The sequence below is a fragment of the Calcarisporiella thermophila genome (assembly GCF_041956535.1).
Source record: "Calcarisporiella thermophila strain CBS 279.70 unplaced genomic scaffold VTP21scaffold_29, whole genome shotgun sequence".
NCBI classification, from domain to species: domain Eukaryota; kingdom Fungi; phylum Calcarisporiellomycota; class Calcarisporiellomycetes; order Calcarisporiellales; family Calcarisporiellaceae; genus Calcarisporiella; species Calcarisporiella thermophila.
Window position 1 is genome coordinate 315,107 of NW_027192219.1, and position 15,360 is coordinate 330,466.

Consider the following 15,360-nt stretch of genomic DNA (forward strand, 5'->3'; position numbering starts at 1 on the left):
AGGTTCCCTGAGAAGCTTTCAGGGTTTTTTCCCCCCTGCCCGCCCCCATGCCGCTATTTCAGGCGGGCGGGCTATTCAGGTGTATATAGAGTATGTCTATATTGGGGAGGAGGCCGCGGCCTGGCTGACAAAGTCATCAAACAAATCTTTGGACACATGACAAAAAAAATCAATAAAGTAAATGCATCATGGCTGCTCAGGCTATGCCCTGGAAAGAACTCGAGAGGAGTGTTTGAAGCGACCTAGTGTGCTCCCGATGCGCAAATCGGCGTGATAAATTTCGCGAGCGCATGGCTCGATACGCATCGACCAGATGATGGAACGAGCTCCGGCGGATCGCTGGATTTGGATGATGATGGGCGGAATAAAAATGAATGCGGCAGGCCAGCATGCTTGCCCCCATTGCCAACGGGTTACAGCCCAGATCGTGCTTGACCATGTCACAGAGGCGGAGAGTGATCTTCCCTGCCGCCTTAGCACTCTCATCGAGTGCAACGGCACGCAGAGTGCGCATGATGGGCGTGTCCAGGCGCTCGGAGGACGGTTTTGAACACCTTGGCTCTAACAGTTCAAACCACGTTTTTGCCCATGCTCCCCAGTACATCATCTCAAAGAAGCAGTCCAGAGATGATCTCGTTTCAAGAGATGCCTCTGCCCTTGAAAGCAGGCTACCCACCGTGGTGGTGATGGATGCCATGGCGTCCAGCACCTCTTCGTCCGACCCGGCAAAGTCAATGCCCGGGAGTTTGACGAGAGCGGTGTACCACTCCGCCATCCGCGTCACATACAGCTATGTTATCCACGAGAGTTCAGAGAAACTGCGGCCTAGAGCCGTCGAAAGATTCTCAATCATTACCAAAGTGTCTCGAACCTCTTGCCCTTCGTGCGAGAGGGGCGACGGTTTGCACTCGTCCAGATCCCGTAGGATCAGGGCCGACGCCGGCTTTCCCCTGTAGAGCACAAAAGAGAGCTCCAAAATATAGAGGAGCCACCTGCAGGGGGAATCGTGAATATGGCCGTTGAGAAGGGGTTTCAGGTGAAAGCCAAGTTGCTTAGTTACCAGAGTCTCCTTCTTCGCTCCCTGCACGCCGGGCTGCTTTCCTTCGCACTCTCCCAATTCAGGCTCGGCGGTTGAGCCAGTGTGATGGCGAGATTCAGGTAAGAATAGGCCTCGCGCGCTGAATAGGCATCAAGATAGAGGGTCAAATTATAGGCGGCAAGAACGGTCATTTCGGAGGGGTCATCGAGTCTATCCCTGACCTGGCCCATAGCGACGTTGGCACAGGTCTTCTCAAGGGACGAAAGATCGGCTCTAGAATAATCGTCCCCGTGGAAAGTCTTGGCGTGTTGAGCAGCAAGGGCCATGGCCGAACAGAGAAACGCCATATCGAGTGTGCCACGCAGGAACTGATCCATTAGCATGTCTCTCTCAAAGAGAATATGATTTGAAAAGCATTGGGGGTCGAGGTATACGCGGAAGAGTCGATTGGCAAGCGGGTTGTAGACGAGTTGCTCATGCTCTAATACGCCACGAGCAGATGTTAACTCTCTACTAATGTTGTTGGGATGGGTATTGGGCGCCGCTTCAGGAGTGTATCGTTCGAAATCGAGACGCCTATGAGTGGCCAATGTGGATGAAATTAAAGGAAGCTTCAGCGTGGCAGAAGCTAATCGAGTGTCGAGTGGTTTGTTGATGAGATAATCCCTTAGAAATTCATGAAGATCCCCCAGGTTATTCAGCATGATGTTAATTCGGAGACTTTGGTCGAGCAGAGTCGCTTCCAATATTGGTCGACTGTGTTCGGCGTGTAAATTCTCGGGGATTGGATTAGACATCGGCCTAGGCGAAAGTCGTTCGCGGCACGACTTTAAATTACAATACCTGTTCCGGAGTTCAGCGATGAAGTGATTTGCAAGCTCGACATGGTGACTCAGTTCGGCCACCCGAGCCCAGAGATTCACGCCGAGGTCCTCAATGGGCACCAGTTCTCCACGCAACTCACCGTCTTTCATTATGCAGGCCTGAGGCTGCGAAAGGAGACATGGGTCAAAACGAGGCGGATGGCTTTGGCTCAGCTGTATTCGTTGGAACGTGCTCGTGTCACTCGCGAGCAAATCCAATGGCACCCTGTACTTTAATAGAATAATGCCTATTTAGTGTAGGATAGTTTGGGTTCAATAAAGCCGACCATGCTTCCTCGGCCTTATTCTATTAAGCGCAAGCCGCCTATTCTACTACAAAGGAGGAAAAAAAAAGGCACCATTGAGTGGTGTGGATCAGTATGCAAATGCATTTAACTGCAGCTAGTGTGGCGATGAAGCCCAGCTGAAATGAATCGGCTTGGATTTTTTCATAATATCGCAACCCATCCGATTATGGACCTCTAGCTGCACTCAAAGGGCATAATAGTACAATGATAGACTTGGTACTTTCAAAAAAGGTTATAATGTGAATTCCTCGCCTGTTCTACTATTAGTAGGAACTTTTGTGATCCATCCTAAGGATAATAGAATGAGCCAGTTCAAGGCAGGGTGGTTCAATGAATATCTGTGATGAGGGCATTTGGATAGTAAGTCGGCGTTCAACCTCTGTTGTGACCGATAACGCTTGGGCACTGTTTTGAAGAGTAAAGTAGGGAAATGAAATATGAGGCATAGCCCTAAATAGGCTATTACCTGCACCTTTCACTCATCACTTCTAAATATCTCCCATTGGGTATCATAAGGTGCCCTATTAAAACTTTGGTTCGCTCCATCATTGATATGCGTGGCCATTATGTTAAGCAATCCTTTTTACGATTTGGTGTCTACCGTAAAATATGTTTAGAGTGACCCGGAAGTCAACGCGGCTACACATCAAGGGCCCCGTATTAAACAGCCTAAACAGTGAAAAAATCGAGAGCAGCTGATTTTCTAAGCTCTCAGCTATACCGTTGCTGATGTTTCTTGCAATATCATTACGAAGCGACCAATCTATCTGTTCCATGACGCGCAGTTACCTTATATTTTATAATAATTATTGGAATTCCTGTTGTCGTCGACCTTGAGAGATTCTTGCGGCTTAGATGTTCGACTCTTTTGAACTCAGCAGCAACTTAAGACAGCTTTCTAGCAAGGAATAGTGGATCGGGATCATGATCGGCTATATCATCCTGATATCAGCCCTTGTGGTGGCCTACAAGACCAATCCTACGGAAGCATCGTTCCGCAACTACATCTCCAATGCTTCTTCTCAGAATGCTAATCGTGCGACCCTCTCATCCTGGCTCAACACCCTCCTCCCAACCCGCCCTGAATTCACGCACACGGACTACGTGTTCTTTAGCATTGTATCGGCGAAGCGGTCGAGTGCAACCTATCTTGGCTGCTTTGGGCAATGGTTCCTGGTAAGCGAGATGGTGCAACGACAAGAGGGCGGAAGAGGCGGCAGCGAGCAAGAAAATCTGGAGATGGAGGAGCGGGCCAATGCTGAGAAGGATGCGGCGGTGAAGGCAAAGGTGAAGCGGGATTACAAGGTCGCAGGCGACAGATACGTAAGCGCGGCAAAGAAATTTGAAATGGGGATGGGCGAGTACCAGCAGATGGAGGCGGCCATGTGCTATGAAGAGGCCTACAAAGCATACAAAAATGCAAAGGAGCCCGAGAGCCTAGGTGAGTGGCCGAATGGTGACTTTGTGATTTCGGGCTAGGTGAGCACTGACGCGCTTTCCATTATTTTTCTGCTTCGCGACTCTAGAAAAGGCCCTAAACTGTCTCGACACGGCCGCCAAGCTCTTTGCCGCCCAAGGAAAACAACTCTCTCGTGCGGCACGGCTCTTTGATACCCTTGCCGAGAACCACCACCATCATCCCTATCAACCGAACCTCGACAAGGCTGCCTCCTACTACGCACAGGCGGCGGACTATTATGAGGCGGACGGCGATGGCCGCGCGTTGTTCTCGCTCTCGAAACAGGTGGAGCTGCTCCTGGAACTGAACCGATACGACCAGGCGCTCAAGCTCCTCGAAAGAGTGGTGGGAGAAGCTGAACGCGATTCCGCGCTGCAATTCAAGGTCAAAGACTACCTCCTGTGGGGACTCTTGTGTGGGGTCGGTCTTGGAGACTGGGAGGAGGTTCGGAAGATGCTCGACCGGTACGAGACGCAGCAACCGACATTTTCGGATACACGCGAGTGCACGCTGGTGCGCCAGCTGCTTGTCGCACGAGACAATGTGGATCCTGATGGGTATGGCGAGGCGTGCAAGCGGTACGACTCAATCTCGCCTCTGAAGCCGTGGCAGATTACCGCTCTGCTGAGTGGGAAGAAGGAGCTAGAGACGGAAGAAGGGAGTTTACGCTAGAGTCCCCGCCCCCACCTTCCATGGACCGCACATTCATAACCCTGTTAGAAATAGTCGATTACCCTCCCCTCCTCTCCCCCTTCAATGTATTATTCTGCGTTAGCTGCTTTTCTATTTTCTAAAGGAAACTTTTTAATATTTTTATTTCGATTCAAAAAGAAATATGAATAGGAACTCAAAAATAGAAGGTTTGCATAGTGAAGAAAATGAAACATGGATAAAAGAAAGAACAAAATAAAAAAGGGCCGGAACAAGGTAGACAAAAAATGGTGGGGGGCGGGGGGAGGCTAGGTGGTTGGAGAAAGTGAGCCAAACATGACACCTAGCCATTTTTATCTCAGTCAACTCCTTCTCTTTCATCTATGGACCAGTGATGAGATGGGAAACACCATAAGGAATTGGTGGGAGAGGGGTGGGAGTAGTATAGACGCGGAGCTGAGAAAGAGAGGAAGAGAACAGAAAAAAGAATTAGAAGACCAAAAATGCTATACAAGGATATCAGGCTATATATTGCGATGCTGCTGTATGTGAAAGCTAGTTTGCGAGATAGTTTCCTCCACGATACCCTGTCATGTCCAGGCACCGCTTTGGAAGCACTCCCTTCACATTGCCTCGTGTGAGATTGATTCCCTGCACCCAGCCATCGTCATACTCGGTTAGAACGGTGACCTGATCGCCCGGCTGCACTTCGAGCTCGTCTCCGAGCGTGGGGGTATAGGTTGCCACCACCGTGTAGGTTCCCTTGGGGCGGCCATTGCCCGGCTTGACTTGACCCTTTTCGCGCTGAGAGGGGGAGTCGCCGAACTCGGCCGCCGACTTTGCGATCAAGGCGCTGGTAATTTCACGACGACGACGGTACCGGGCGTACGAGAAGAATCCCACCGTCATGGCGATAAGGCCGCCCGCGCACCCGAGACCCGCGATCAGGCCGGTACTGATTCCGGTGGAGACCTGCTGTCCCTCCGCCGCGTTGATCGATTGCATGGTGCTTTGTGCTCTTTGATGATCGGCCAGGGTGGTGCCGTGCCCTGGCACTTGGGGGCCGGGAGAAAGGGTGGGCATCGCGTTCGGCGGAAGAGCCTTTTGCCCGACTGTATCTGCCACTGAAACAATAAAGAAAATCGTTTAAAAATACGGGAAAATAAACAAAAAGAGCGCTTTGATGTTAACTACCCATCTTCTGGCCCGGAGGCGGGAGCTGGGGCACCTGCCCGCCTGGTGGAACTACCGGCCGCTGCACCTGCTGCTGCTGTTGTTGCTGCGGCAAATGGGGCGCCTGCTGCTGCTGCTGCTGTTGCTGTGGTGGTGGTTGCTGTTTTGCTGGTTCTGGAGCTGCTGCACCTACAGGTTTAGCGACATTTACATTGGCATTGGGCTTGTTTTCACCAGCACCCACGGCCGGCCGGTTGTTCTCCACGCGAGCCGGCTCTTTTGCATTGCCGGCATCACGCGGTGGCTCCGGACCTCCGGCAACCGCTCTTTCTAAGAGGCGTCCAGCTGGGAAATGGGCTAGATGCTGGTGAGATGGAACGGTGATATCACTCTGGGTGGCAGAGATCAAAAGGATTGAGTAAGTGGCACAGAGAATAATTACAATACAATAGACTAGACGCATAGTATAGTATGTCTAAAGATGGAGGCGAAGGGCTACAAGCATTAAGAAAAGATCAGTCAAGACAAAACAAAAACGGTATGAAAGATGGGGGGCGGAAAAAAAATCTGATGAGATCCTAAGTTGCAAAAGGAGGGGCAAGATGGGCCTAAAAGATTTCCCCCTGGATTAGGCTTTAATGGGGATGGAATTGACGCGTAAGGACACAAAGGGAACAAAAGATGCCTGGCAGTACGAACAAGCAATTTGGTTTCCCAAGAGAGATGGGCAAGGAATAAATAGGGGAATGGCGATGGGGACCAAAGGAAGGAAGAATGGCGATCGATTGGGGGAGGATGGTGGAGGAGAAGCAAGCTTATAGAAAGTAGAAAACAAAAAAATAGGTACCACTGTAGCAAAGACCTGTTTTAATTAGGTGTGGCCAATCAACGCAGCCTGCATTCGATTACTTTCCTTAATGAAAACTGGGAATTCGAATTTCTCCCACTGTAGTTATAGAGGGGGGATATCCTGACTTTGCCACGATAAAATACTGACTTGGCGGACCACACTGTATTCAAACAAAGGCATGCGTCTCTCCGCCCATCCCATCTGCTTCGTCTGCCTTCCGGGAGGCGATTATCCTTACGCGTACATCGCGTCTCTGCCCTCCTACGATTCGCATCATGATGGAAAAGGAAACCGGCATGTCCTAAAGAAAGCGAGATGGAAGAACTGGAAAATACGTGCGGATTTCCTATTTGGTTGATGGGGATCAACCGTACAAGGATTGGATGATCGCTCCCTTTTCTATGCGTCTATTTTTAGGCTTATTGGAAGCCATTGAAATATCGGGGTCAACCCGTGTAAAAAAGTTTTCACCACACCGCAAGCATTCAACTACGCCGCGTAGTTTGAAAGAGTATTCACTCGAATTTACCCTCCAATGCATTTGAACACGTGTAGCTAAAAAAAGCGGCCATTTTCATATACCAGTTTTTCTTTTCTTAGCATATTATAAGGGTAAAATGGGAACGGTTGAAGAAAACATGGGCGTCGTTCAAGGGAAAGAGACCAGTTTAAGAAAGAAAAGAAAAAAGAAATATCTACAAAAGAACCACCTAGTAATATAGAGAAATCCCTGGCCCCAGAAGAAACAAAAATGCAATAGTAAAATAATTAAAGCTACCTATGAAAGCGAAAAGGAAAATAGAAAGATATTTGATGTAAAAGACATGTAATCAATGAGGTATATAGAAGGAGGAAGAGAAAAATAGAAGGAAAAGAGGATCCACGTTGCCTATTATTCTTGCTCAGCCATTTTTTTTATGACAATCCCCGGAACATATCCCTCATCGGCCCCGGGAATGGCGAACAGTGCGTCGCTTAGCTCCGCGTTGGGATTGTAGTTCGCAAAGGTGACCTCGGCCGAGAGGGTGGGAAACACGGGGATCGAGGCACGCACGGGGAAACCGGGCGGGAGTTTTGCGCTGATGAAGTCCCGCAACTTGCTTGCAAGGCGGTTCGAGCCCATGCCTAGCACCTCCAGCACAGGAAGAAACTGTTCGATTTTAAGGGGGAAGCCGCGCTGGCCCTCCCCGGCGCTCTCGTCGCACATCCACAGTGTGGCGCCAAGCACCTTGGTGCTCTCCTTCATGGCGAGAGGCCGCCCCAGATGCAGGTACTGCGTATCGTCGGGGTTGAAATAGTCGTCGTAGGACACGCCAGGGGGAGAGGGGGGAGTCAAGGAGGGGCGAAATGTCCGTAGTTGCTTCAGCTCAGCCTCGGCCTCCTCCATAGCCGTTTCAAAGGAAGTATCATCCACCTCGTCCACCATCTCAGACCCATTGCATCGACTGGAACTAATGCTCAAGCGGGAGGAAATGTCATCACTGCTGTGCTGCGCAATGCTATCGATATTGTTGTAGGATTTCTTGCGTGACTCCGCAGGGGTCCTCTTTTTGCGGGGGAGCCGGTGCTTGAGCTGCTCCAGGTTTTCCAGGTGTTCAGTACGCACCCGGGTGCGCAGCTCAATGCCCTCCATCCGCCAGACGGAGCACTCAAATTCGCCCACTTTCTCTTTGCGATTTGAGCGGAAGCCCCAAAGCCCTGCTTTGGAGCGCACGAACCGGATCGCAGACATGGGTATATTGGTAGCGGACTAGGAGGTAGACAGGAGAATAGAGGAGGAGGAGGAGAATGTGAGTTTTTAGTGTTATCCACTAGGTCACTAGTAAACATCGACATCAACTTACAATTTCGCTATTAAGGTTAAAGGATATACTCTCCGCAAGATCATCCTCCAGCACGGGAGAGAATGTGCCCATCGGTGAACAAAACAGTCGTTGAGTATATTTCTTAACATGGTCCACTACCGTCAAAGTTGGCCCTAAAAACGCATAGGCGGTTAGGCGAGTTTCTCTTTGGGTCAACGGAGGAGGAAAAGCTAAGGGGGAAATACCAGTCTTCTCATCCACTTTAAAAATGAAACTAAGGCGCCCTCGGATCCATTTTAGTTTTTCAAAGCCAACTAATAAGGAAGGAGAGGGGGGGGAGTGCAAAAAATATGGGTAGAGAGAGGATTAGAGGCCTGCAACGAGTGTGGAAATGCTTGAAATTCATCTACCTAGGGTGGTATCCATCCGTAAAGAAGAGCCTTTTTTCCAAATCAGATAGGTATCACTTGGGCAGAGACTTGAAACAAAAGGAACTAAAATATTTAAACCGGATCAATTTGCATCATGTTCAGATAACATATCATATAAGCTTACCCCAACTCTGGAATTGCCTAGAGTAAGGACAAAAAGAGGAGTTCAGTAATGAATATACGGCGAAGATATGAGTTATAGATTTACCAATGCAATTCCATGTAGAAATCATTCAATTCTTTCGATAGGTTTTTAACGAGCTGTGAGGCGCGCTTCTGGAAGAAGCCGTTGAGTTCCTCCCTTTTTCTTCGCATCTATTGTCGGAGATGTCATTAAGATATCAGGTGTATATCTCCTCTATCTTGTCTGTTCATCCTTACCACAAGCTCTATTACAGTTCTATCCCCGTAGCTTGTTGCCTCTTGTAGTGCACTCCAATTTAATTTATTCCGTGACGAGGCTGACGCGCCGGCCTGTAGTAGTAATTCCACCATCTCCACACGGCCAAGCTGGACGGCTAGATGGAGAGGCGGCATTCCACGATGGTCGGGATCATCAATGCCAGGGTAGGGCTTCTCGCGGGTATGAAATGCGAGAAGTTTGCGTAGCCGATCAAAATTATTTAGGAAAATAAGACGATGCAGGTGCTCTGGGCCTTCGTTGAGATTGGGCTGTGTCATGAAGAAAAAGAGTGTTTGCAAAAACTATACTTAGTCAGCACTAGTGAGTCGGGGTGTGATTATCGATTAAAACTTAGTGGAAGGATTAACAAGATTAAGGTGATAGGAAGGGGGAGATGCAATATAAGCTATGGGAGAGGTATTGAACAAAGAATGTCGATTGGAAGGAGAGACCTTTTTTGTTTTGCGACCAAGATGGAGAATTTAATTGAAACTCAGCAAGCTCATTGTTCTCTTCTTGGATCGAGTTACGTATATGAATGACGTCGAACTTTCGTGATCACTGGTGATAAAGGGGAAAATCACCGCATATGACCGGCTCATCATGCTCTCCTGATAAAGGTGATAACCACGGCTGTTTTCCCTGCTTAATTCTTTAATTTATTCCATGACATGATAAGCACATGTATTTGGTAAGAAAGTAGGGGATGTGACTAGAGTTTCGGCGTATTATCCATAAATATACATTAAAATTCTTATCCGATAACTAAAGCCAAGCAAAAAGGATGGATGCGAAGAAAAAGGTTAAAATACATATTAAACATGGTACAAATTCTCTAATAAAACCAAAGGAAAGTGCCCATTAAACGCCCCTGGTGCCTGATTTGGTTTTCGGCTCGAGACGAGGAGGCGAATGCACACTTGCCACGGCATGATTGGGATGGAAGGAGCGAAACCGGCGGGTGCGGCGAATAAGATAAGGACGAAGGCTCAGCTTTCTCTTAGGACGGAGCCTACATTTGATATCATTCAGTGTGGGCCTCCAGTGACAATCAATATCCTGGATCCTGTTCTGAGGTAACAGCTCTCCTAACACGACTTCTAGTTTGGTAAGGATATCTTCGTTCCCTTGCGCGACTCCAGCCATGCTGAGAGCCAGGAGAAGTAGGCTAAAGAGGACTTTCATATTCAAAGGCAACATTGATTGATCTCAATCTCGAGCTGTTAGATAGCTGAGAAAATTGGATGAATGTATCGTAGAGAATCGAATAAATACAGATGTTATATTTGACTAATTTTTCTCTAAGTGAGAAGACCGCCATGGAGTAGAGATATTTATATAAGAATACCCGCTTGAAAATCACATCTTCCATCATCCTTACTTCTTCTCTATTAGGCGACATGGTATATCAAAATGAGCGATGCCTGCGGCTCTTCGCGTTTTATGTACTTCATAATATTCGACTGGATCAATATCAAGATGGAGGGTCAATGGTGCGTATGGAGGATGCACTCGGATCGTGAAAAAGAGGCAGCATTTACGTCACATTGGATAGCAGCTTGCACAAAATACTATGCAACCGTTATGTTTGTCATTAAACATTCAGCACTGTGGCTTTCCCTTCATTAATTCTTTCTGAAGGAAAGATGAATTCTTGGGCGAGGCCAGTGTACTTTCCATCTCGGAAATAGCTCTAAGTAGCCAATTTCCGATCAACACTGAACTGGGGCAAATCTGCAAAGATTTTCCTCCAAAGATTTAACGTTATCTGACTCCTGTCTACACTTTGTCGATCCACAAGAAATTGAATGGATTCTTGCATGTCCGGTGTCTTTTTTCTTTCCTGCTGACTTTGTATTTTTATAGTGTGTACAGAATGTTTGTTTGATAATTCCGCACCATGGTTGCAAATCTGTATTTGAATCATTGTAAAGCTTATATAGGTTGCACCCTAAGCAATCGATAAACAAGAGTCATTGAGGAGATGCATTCTGCACTAAAGGTAATTTAGTATTATCTGGAAGCAACCATGGAGGATAGGCAAACAATGAATTTAGGATAGGTGGAGTATAGCAATTGCCAGAATATTGGCTAAGCAGACAACCATCAAGGAAGGGAAGGGGAGAAAATTGGGGCAAAACGCAGCCACAAATTGCTGTCGAAGAGCCCATCGTAATTTTCCTGCTAAATAGAGAGTTGAATTATTGTTGAGTGAATTATGGGCAATCGGGAGGAAATCCAGGATCTAATCGCGAAAATCGATCCATTGCACACAGAGTTCAATGTGCTCCTACCGAAAGAGGCCGAGTATTATAATGCTAGTTGTGAATTCCGTGTTATCGAAGAGGAGCGCGCGCAGCCCCTCCGTAAGGCTGTATCAGAGGCAGAAATGAAAACGTAAGTTTTGGGATTAGCATCGGTGCCTCATATTGTTCATCGAATTGGGCATACTGCTGCCCATGTGTTAATGCCATTCCCGTCCTCACCACTGAATTAACTTTACATTTATCAAACCAAACAATTTTAGAAAATTGTGGAAATTAAAGCAACAGGATTTGCAGCGTTGGAGTCTCGTGTGGTTTTTTGCATGGATTATGGTACGCTTCAGATTTTGGTTCATTTAATTCATTATCAACTCATCTTATACCCAGTGTGACTGGAAACGCCAATGGGAAGAATCAGAGCGAGGATTAAAGAAAGCACAAAAGCGTGAGAATGATGAGCGGGATAATCTTGCAGCCGTGGAGGAAGTGCTCCAGGCGCGGAAAGATAAAGTGGGTCTAGTCTTTTGTGATGGCATTTTAAGAAAAAAAAATTCGATCTCTCTCATTTCATTTATCTATTGTGTTGGGTAGATGGATCAAATTTCAAATGACTTTGACCGATTAGAAAGCATCAGGAACGAGGCTCATATCAAACTCGAGCAGGTAATATTTTTTGGATCTGTCTATCCTACCATTGAGCCAGAGCTTAATTTGTGACTTTAGGTGTTTACTAAGCTCTCGTTAGAGGATGGGAAATCGTCTGCCCTGAAGGACGAGATGGATCGATTGCGAGAGCAAATCCAAGCGGTTTGTGTACTTTGTGGCCGTATTACTCGCAATGGATGCTAACTCCACACTTTTGCCTCTTAAAAGCTTACCACTGAAAATACTAAGATAGAGCGGGTGGTTGAGCTACTGACCACGGCTGACAACGCCATCTTAGAGGCCATCCTGGACCATCGCAGCAAGACTGGCGGTGGAGCTAGAGATGGAGGGATCCTATTTCCCGATGAGGCCTACTATTCCATTCTCGATGCGCGCAAGCTGTTGCCTGAGCTGCCCGCCATCCCCAAGCCGGAATATTACAAGGAGAAGCCGGATGAGACGGGGAGTAAGTACATTTGCCTCTCGATTTTATTGGAGCCGGGCCGCTGATTAGACTTCTGTGCATGTTTTTTCTTGTTCCTTTTTCAACCAGATTACTATACGGTTTTACAAAGTTATCTCTGGGATGTGCATGAAAATGGCGTGAAAATGCTCATCCGGTGGTGTCATGATGAAAAGTTGCGAAATTATCAGAGGGCTGCTAAACTCAGGATCGAGCTCGGGCGCACAATGTGCTCTTTGCTCAATACCCGCTATGAAATTTTACGGGGGCAGACAGAGGCTCATTAATGTGCTTATTTTATTTTTTCCGTTAAGTTTTGATTTTTATTTATTTATTCTTTTTTTTTTTGCGTCTATCTAGTTTATCGCATAGCGTAACTATTTTTAATTCTGACTGATTGTATCATAACTCAATGTTGGTGTGTGTGTTTTTTCTTTATCTAGAATGGATATTCAATGAATAATCAGGCTTGTGCCTCTAGAATTCTAATCTCGAATCAAATGAATCCGAGAAGTTCTAGTAAAAGAAGGAAATATGCTCTATATTGCTTAGCTCGCACAATCGGCCAAGGTTTGTGTCGTTGGTTGCCCGGCCTCTGCTCTATTGCTTTTGCCCTTTGCGGGGAAGACGGGCGGACATATGGCCGAAAAAAAAAACATGTGTTGTGATACTTCTCCAGATCTTTTCCTATAACCGCAATTTCAAGCTCACAAGGAACCAAGGCGGGGCGATGGTCGCTCGAGGGGAGGCAGGGAGAAGGCTCCAGGGCAAAGCCCCGGGGCCCCTCACCCTCCCCCCCAAGAAGGCCGAAGAGGCTGGCCGAGTGGGCAACGCCTGGTTGGTCAAAGCCAAGGAGGCCAGTATCAGGGTTTGGAAACAGAGTTAATTGCGAGGAATAAGATCCAGAGAAGCAAGAAAGAAAAATAGAATTTAACAGTCGGGAGTTCCGCTTGAATTGGACTAGTCACCGTAGCGTGATTCTGGTCGTGGCATTTGCTGCACCATCGAGGACACAATACGGGCTGAATTTACAGTCACACCAAATGGGTGCGGCGGCAGAAGAAATTCAGTGGCCAGGCCTTTATTGGGAAAAAACGATAGTCGATGCGCAATCCCGCCTTTAGAGTCCGAAGTAGATCAGAGGAACCAAGCATTTCCTCTCGCTCTGCCACTAACCTGTATTTTTAGGTTGGGGCGGGCTATTTTTATTCTCACTAGCCCCCGGCTGGCCGCGCTCATTCGGAGGCAGCGCCTCGAAGATTTATTGTCTAACTTTTTTTCCCAAAAGTTTTCGCTGGTTATGGAATATTGGTACTGAGCATTTTTTATTTGAGTTGTACTTTAGTCTTTGATGTGCAACCCAGCACAGCGTTCTCGTTCATCCCGAGGGGAGGCCCCCAGCCCGGAAGGGAACACACGCATGCTCGCAACCATTAGCGGGTGTTCAACTGCCCATCGCCATTGTTTAAATACCAGTGCCCCTCTGCCCTCCCCCGGCGTTTTCTCTTTAACCTTTTTCCCTCCTCTTGACTACCCACTCTTTCTTAGCATCTCTCTAATTTCCCTCACCGCTTCTCTCCTTGTCAAAAATGAAATACAACAACCTCCGCTACATCCTCTTCTTCCTCGCCGTCCTCGTGGTTGCCGTTGCCGCCTCCCCCGCCATGGTTGAGGGCCAGAACGCCGTCGGCATGGTCGCCTTCGACAAGCGTGCTCCTCAAGACAAGAAGGAGGACAAGAAGGAAGACGACAAGAAGGACGAAAAGAAGGATGACAAGAAGGACGACAAGGCCGGCAAGGACAAGCAGGCTGGCGCCTCCTCCGCCGCTGCCTCCGCTAGCGCTCCCGCCTCCGGCTCTGCCTCGGCCTCCAAGCCCGCCACCGGTGCCACCTCCCTCCCCAGCGCCTCTGGTGTCTCCTCCGTCTCTGCTCCCTCTGGCTCTGCCTCGGCCTCTGGCTCTGCTTCTGCCTCGGCATCCGCCCCTGTTTCATCCGCAGCTGCCTCCTCTGCTGCCTCCTCCAAGCCCGCCTCCTCGGCTGCTTCTGGCTCCTCTTCTGCTGCTGCCCCCGCTGCTTCTGGCAACCCCCCCAAGTCTTCCTCCGCCATGTCCGTCAAGCCCGCCGCCGTTGGCTTCGCCGCCATCGCTGGCTTCGTTGCCATGTACCTCCTCTAAAATATTTAATTTCCTATAGATAATTTTGGTCGGGTGCCTTAGTTTTTAATTACATGGAAGTGGTTAATGTTTTGTTCTAGGCGAGTAGAGTTTGTTATTATGAGTCGAGGTTCAAGTAGCTCGTAATACTTTTATTTCGTTCGTACTTTTCTCTTTTGTCCAGAGGAGGCCTGGTTCCTCCTTGATATCCTCTTTTCTTCTCCTTTGTACGTTTTCAATATTTATTAAAACCTTTTCTATTAAGACGCTTCAAATCTCAAAGGTTTGTCTATACATTCCCTATTTTTAAGTTTTCTCTTTGCTCCGCAAGTGTATCAATTAAAGCGAGGTTGCACAAACTCTCGTCTCCCATGACTCGTCAGCGGAGCACTAATGGAAGATGCACGAATGATGGCGGCCCTAGTTTTATTGTTAAGTAACGTTTTCTTGTTGCGGAGATCTCCGCGCTTTTTCTCACCTCCATTTGTTGTGACGTTTGGTGCGGATCGATAACAGCGTTGCGAAACTACGCTGTGAATGCCTCTAAGTAGCGGTGGAGGGAAAAGGAGCTCTTCTACGTTGGAATTTGAATTCCAGCCAATTGGCCGGAATTTTTAATTTCTAATTTTTGGAAATCTCTGCTTTATTATGACTGTTGCGAACGGTATTTATTTGTAATGGTATGCTATGGAAAGGGTAATTGCCAACCAGGTTCGGGTTGCGTCACGAATGCGCCAGAGAGGGTTTGGCCTAGAGTTCTGTGGTAATTAAAAACGGTGCATACGTAAATTCTGCGATGGCCGTATTGTCGCCAAAGTCGCGTAAATCCCATTCTGAACGGGATCGTAGCTCA

At 47.9% G+C, this 15,360-nt stretch overlaps 9 protein-coding genes across 9 annotated transcripts; 4 read left to right on the top strand and 5 right to left on the bottom strand.

Annotated features, from left to right (window-relative positions):
* Positions 1 to 196: 196 nt before the first annotated feature.
* VTP21DRAFT_6866 (uncharacterized protein) lies at positions 197 to 2,013 on the bottom strand (the record flags this gene model as incomplete). The annotated part of the gene is made up of 3 exons (XM_069397543.1): positions 197 to 790; positions 857 to 992; positions 1,061 to 2,013. 3 exons carry the CDS (start codon positions 2,011 to 2,013, stop codon positions 197 to 199), a joined length of 1,683 nt encoding a protein of 560 aa, XP_069246682.1.
* A 1,121-nt stretch (positions 2,014 to 3,134) lies between these two features.
* VTP21DRAFT_6867 (uncharacterized protein) lies at positions 3,135 to 4,341 on the top strand (the record flags this gene model as incomplete). Its single annotated transcript, XM_069397544.1, has 2 exons — positions 3,135 to 3,651; positions 3,737 to 4,341. The coding sequence occupies 2 exons, from the start codon at positions 3,135 to 3,137 to the stop codon at positions 4,339 to 4,341; spliced, it is 1,122 nt and encodes a 373-aa protein (XP_069246683.1).
* A 534-nt stretch (positions 4,342 to 4,875) lies between these two features.
* Positions 4,876 to 5,956, bottom strand: VTP21DRAFT_6868 (uncharacterized protein; the record flags this gene model as incomplete). The annotated part of the gene is made up of 2 exons (XM_069397545.1): positions 4,876 to 5,444; positions 5,515 to 5,956. 2 exons carry the CDS (start codon positions 5,954 to 5,956, stop codon positions 4,876 to 4,878), a joined length of 1,011 nt encoding a protein of 336 aa, XP_069246684.1.
* A 1,279-nt stretch (positions 5,957 to 7,235) lies between these two features.
* VTP21DRAFT_6869 (uncharacterized protein) lies at positions 7,236 to 9,260 on the bottom strand (the record flags this gene model as incomplete). The annotated part of the gene is made up of 7 exons (XM_069397546.1): positions 7,236 to 8,093; positions 8,188 to 8,321; positions 8,394 to 8,462; positions 8,559 to 8,642; positions 8,704 to 8,720; positions 8,788 to 8,894; positions 8,961 to 9,260. The coding sequence occupies 7 exons, from the start codon at positions 9,258 to 9,260 to the stop codon at positions 7,236 to 7,238; spliced, it is 1,569 nt and encodes a 522-aa protein (XP_069246685.1).
* A 583-nt stretch (positions 9,261 to 9,843) lies between these two features.
* VTP21DRAFT_6870 (uncharacterized protein) lies at positions 9,844 to 10,182 on the bottom strand (the record flags this gene model as incomplete). The annotated part of the gene is made up of 1 exon (XM_069397548.1): positions 9,844 to 10,182. One exon carries the CDS (start codon positions 10,180 to 10,182, stop codon positions 9,844 to 9,846), a length of 339 nt encoding a protein of 112 aa, XP_069246686.1.
* Positions 10,183 to 11,200: 1,018 nt separating this feature from the next.
* On the top strand, positions 11,201 to 12,641 carry VTP21DRAFT_6871 (uncharacterized protein; the record flags this gene model as incomplete). The annotated part of the gene is made up of 7 exons (XM_069397549.1): positions 11,201 to 11,379; positions 11,510 to 11,579; positions 11,634 to 11,756; positions 11,838 to 11,909; positions 11,970 to 12,053; positions 12,120 to 12,357; positions 12,445 to 12,641. The coding sequence occupies 7 exons, from the start codon at positions 11,201 to 11,203 to the stop codon at positions 12,639 to 12,641; spliced, it is 963 nt and encodes a 320-aa protein (XP_069246687.1).
* Positions 12,642 to 13,084: 443 nt separating this feature from the next.
* VTP21DRAFT_6872 (uncharacterized protein) lies at positions 13,085 to 13,478 on the top strand (the record flags this gene model as incomplete). Its single annotated transcript, XM_069397550.1, has 2 exons — positions 13,085 to 13,191; positions 13,319 to 13,478. 2 exons carry the CDS (start codon positions 13,085 to 13,087, stop codon positions 13,476 to 13,478), a joined length of 267 nt encoding a protein of 88 aa, XP_069246688.1.
* Positions 13,479 to 13,943: 465 nt separating this feature from the next.
* Positions 13,944 to 14,528, top strand: VTP21DRAFT_6873 (uncharacterized protein; the record flags this gene model as incomplete). The annotated part of the gene is made up of 1 exon (XM_069397551.1): positions 13,944 to 14,528. One exon carries the CDS (start codon positions 13,944 to 13,946, stop codon positions 14,526 to 14,528), a length of 585 nt encoding a protein of 194 aa, XP_069246689.1.
* A 111-nt stretch (positions 14,529 to 14,639) lies between these two features.
* On the bottom strand, positions 14,640 to 15,339 carry VTP21DRAFT_6874 (uncharacterized protein; the record flags this gene model as incomplete). Its single annotated transcript, XM_069397552.1, has 3 exons — positions 14,640 to 14,775; positions 14,868 to 15,081; positions 15,216 to 15,339. 3 exons carry the CDS (start codon positions 15,337 to 15,339, stop codon positions 14,640 to 14,642), a joined length of 474 nt encoding a protein of 157 aa, XP_069246690.1.
* Positions 15,340 to 15,360: the final 21 nt, after the last annotated feature.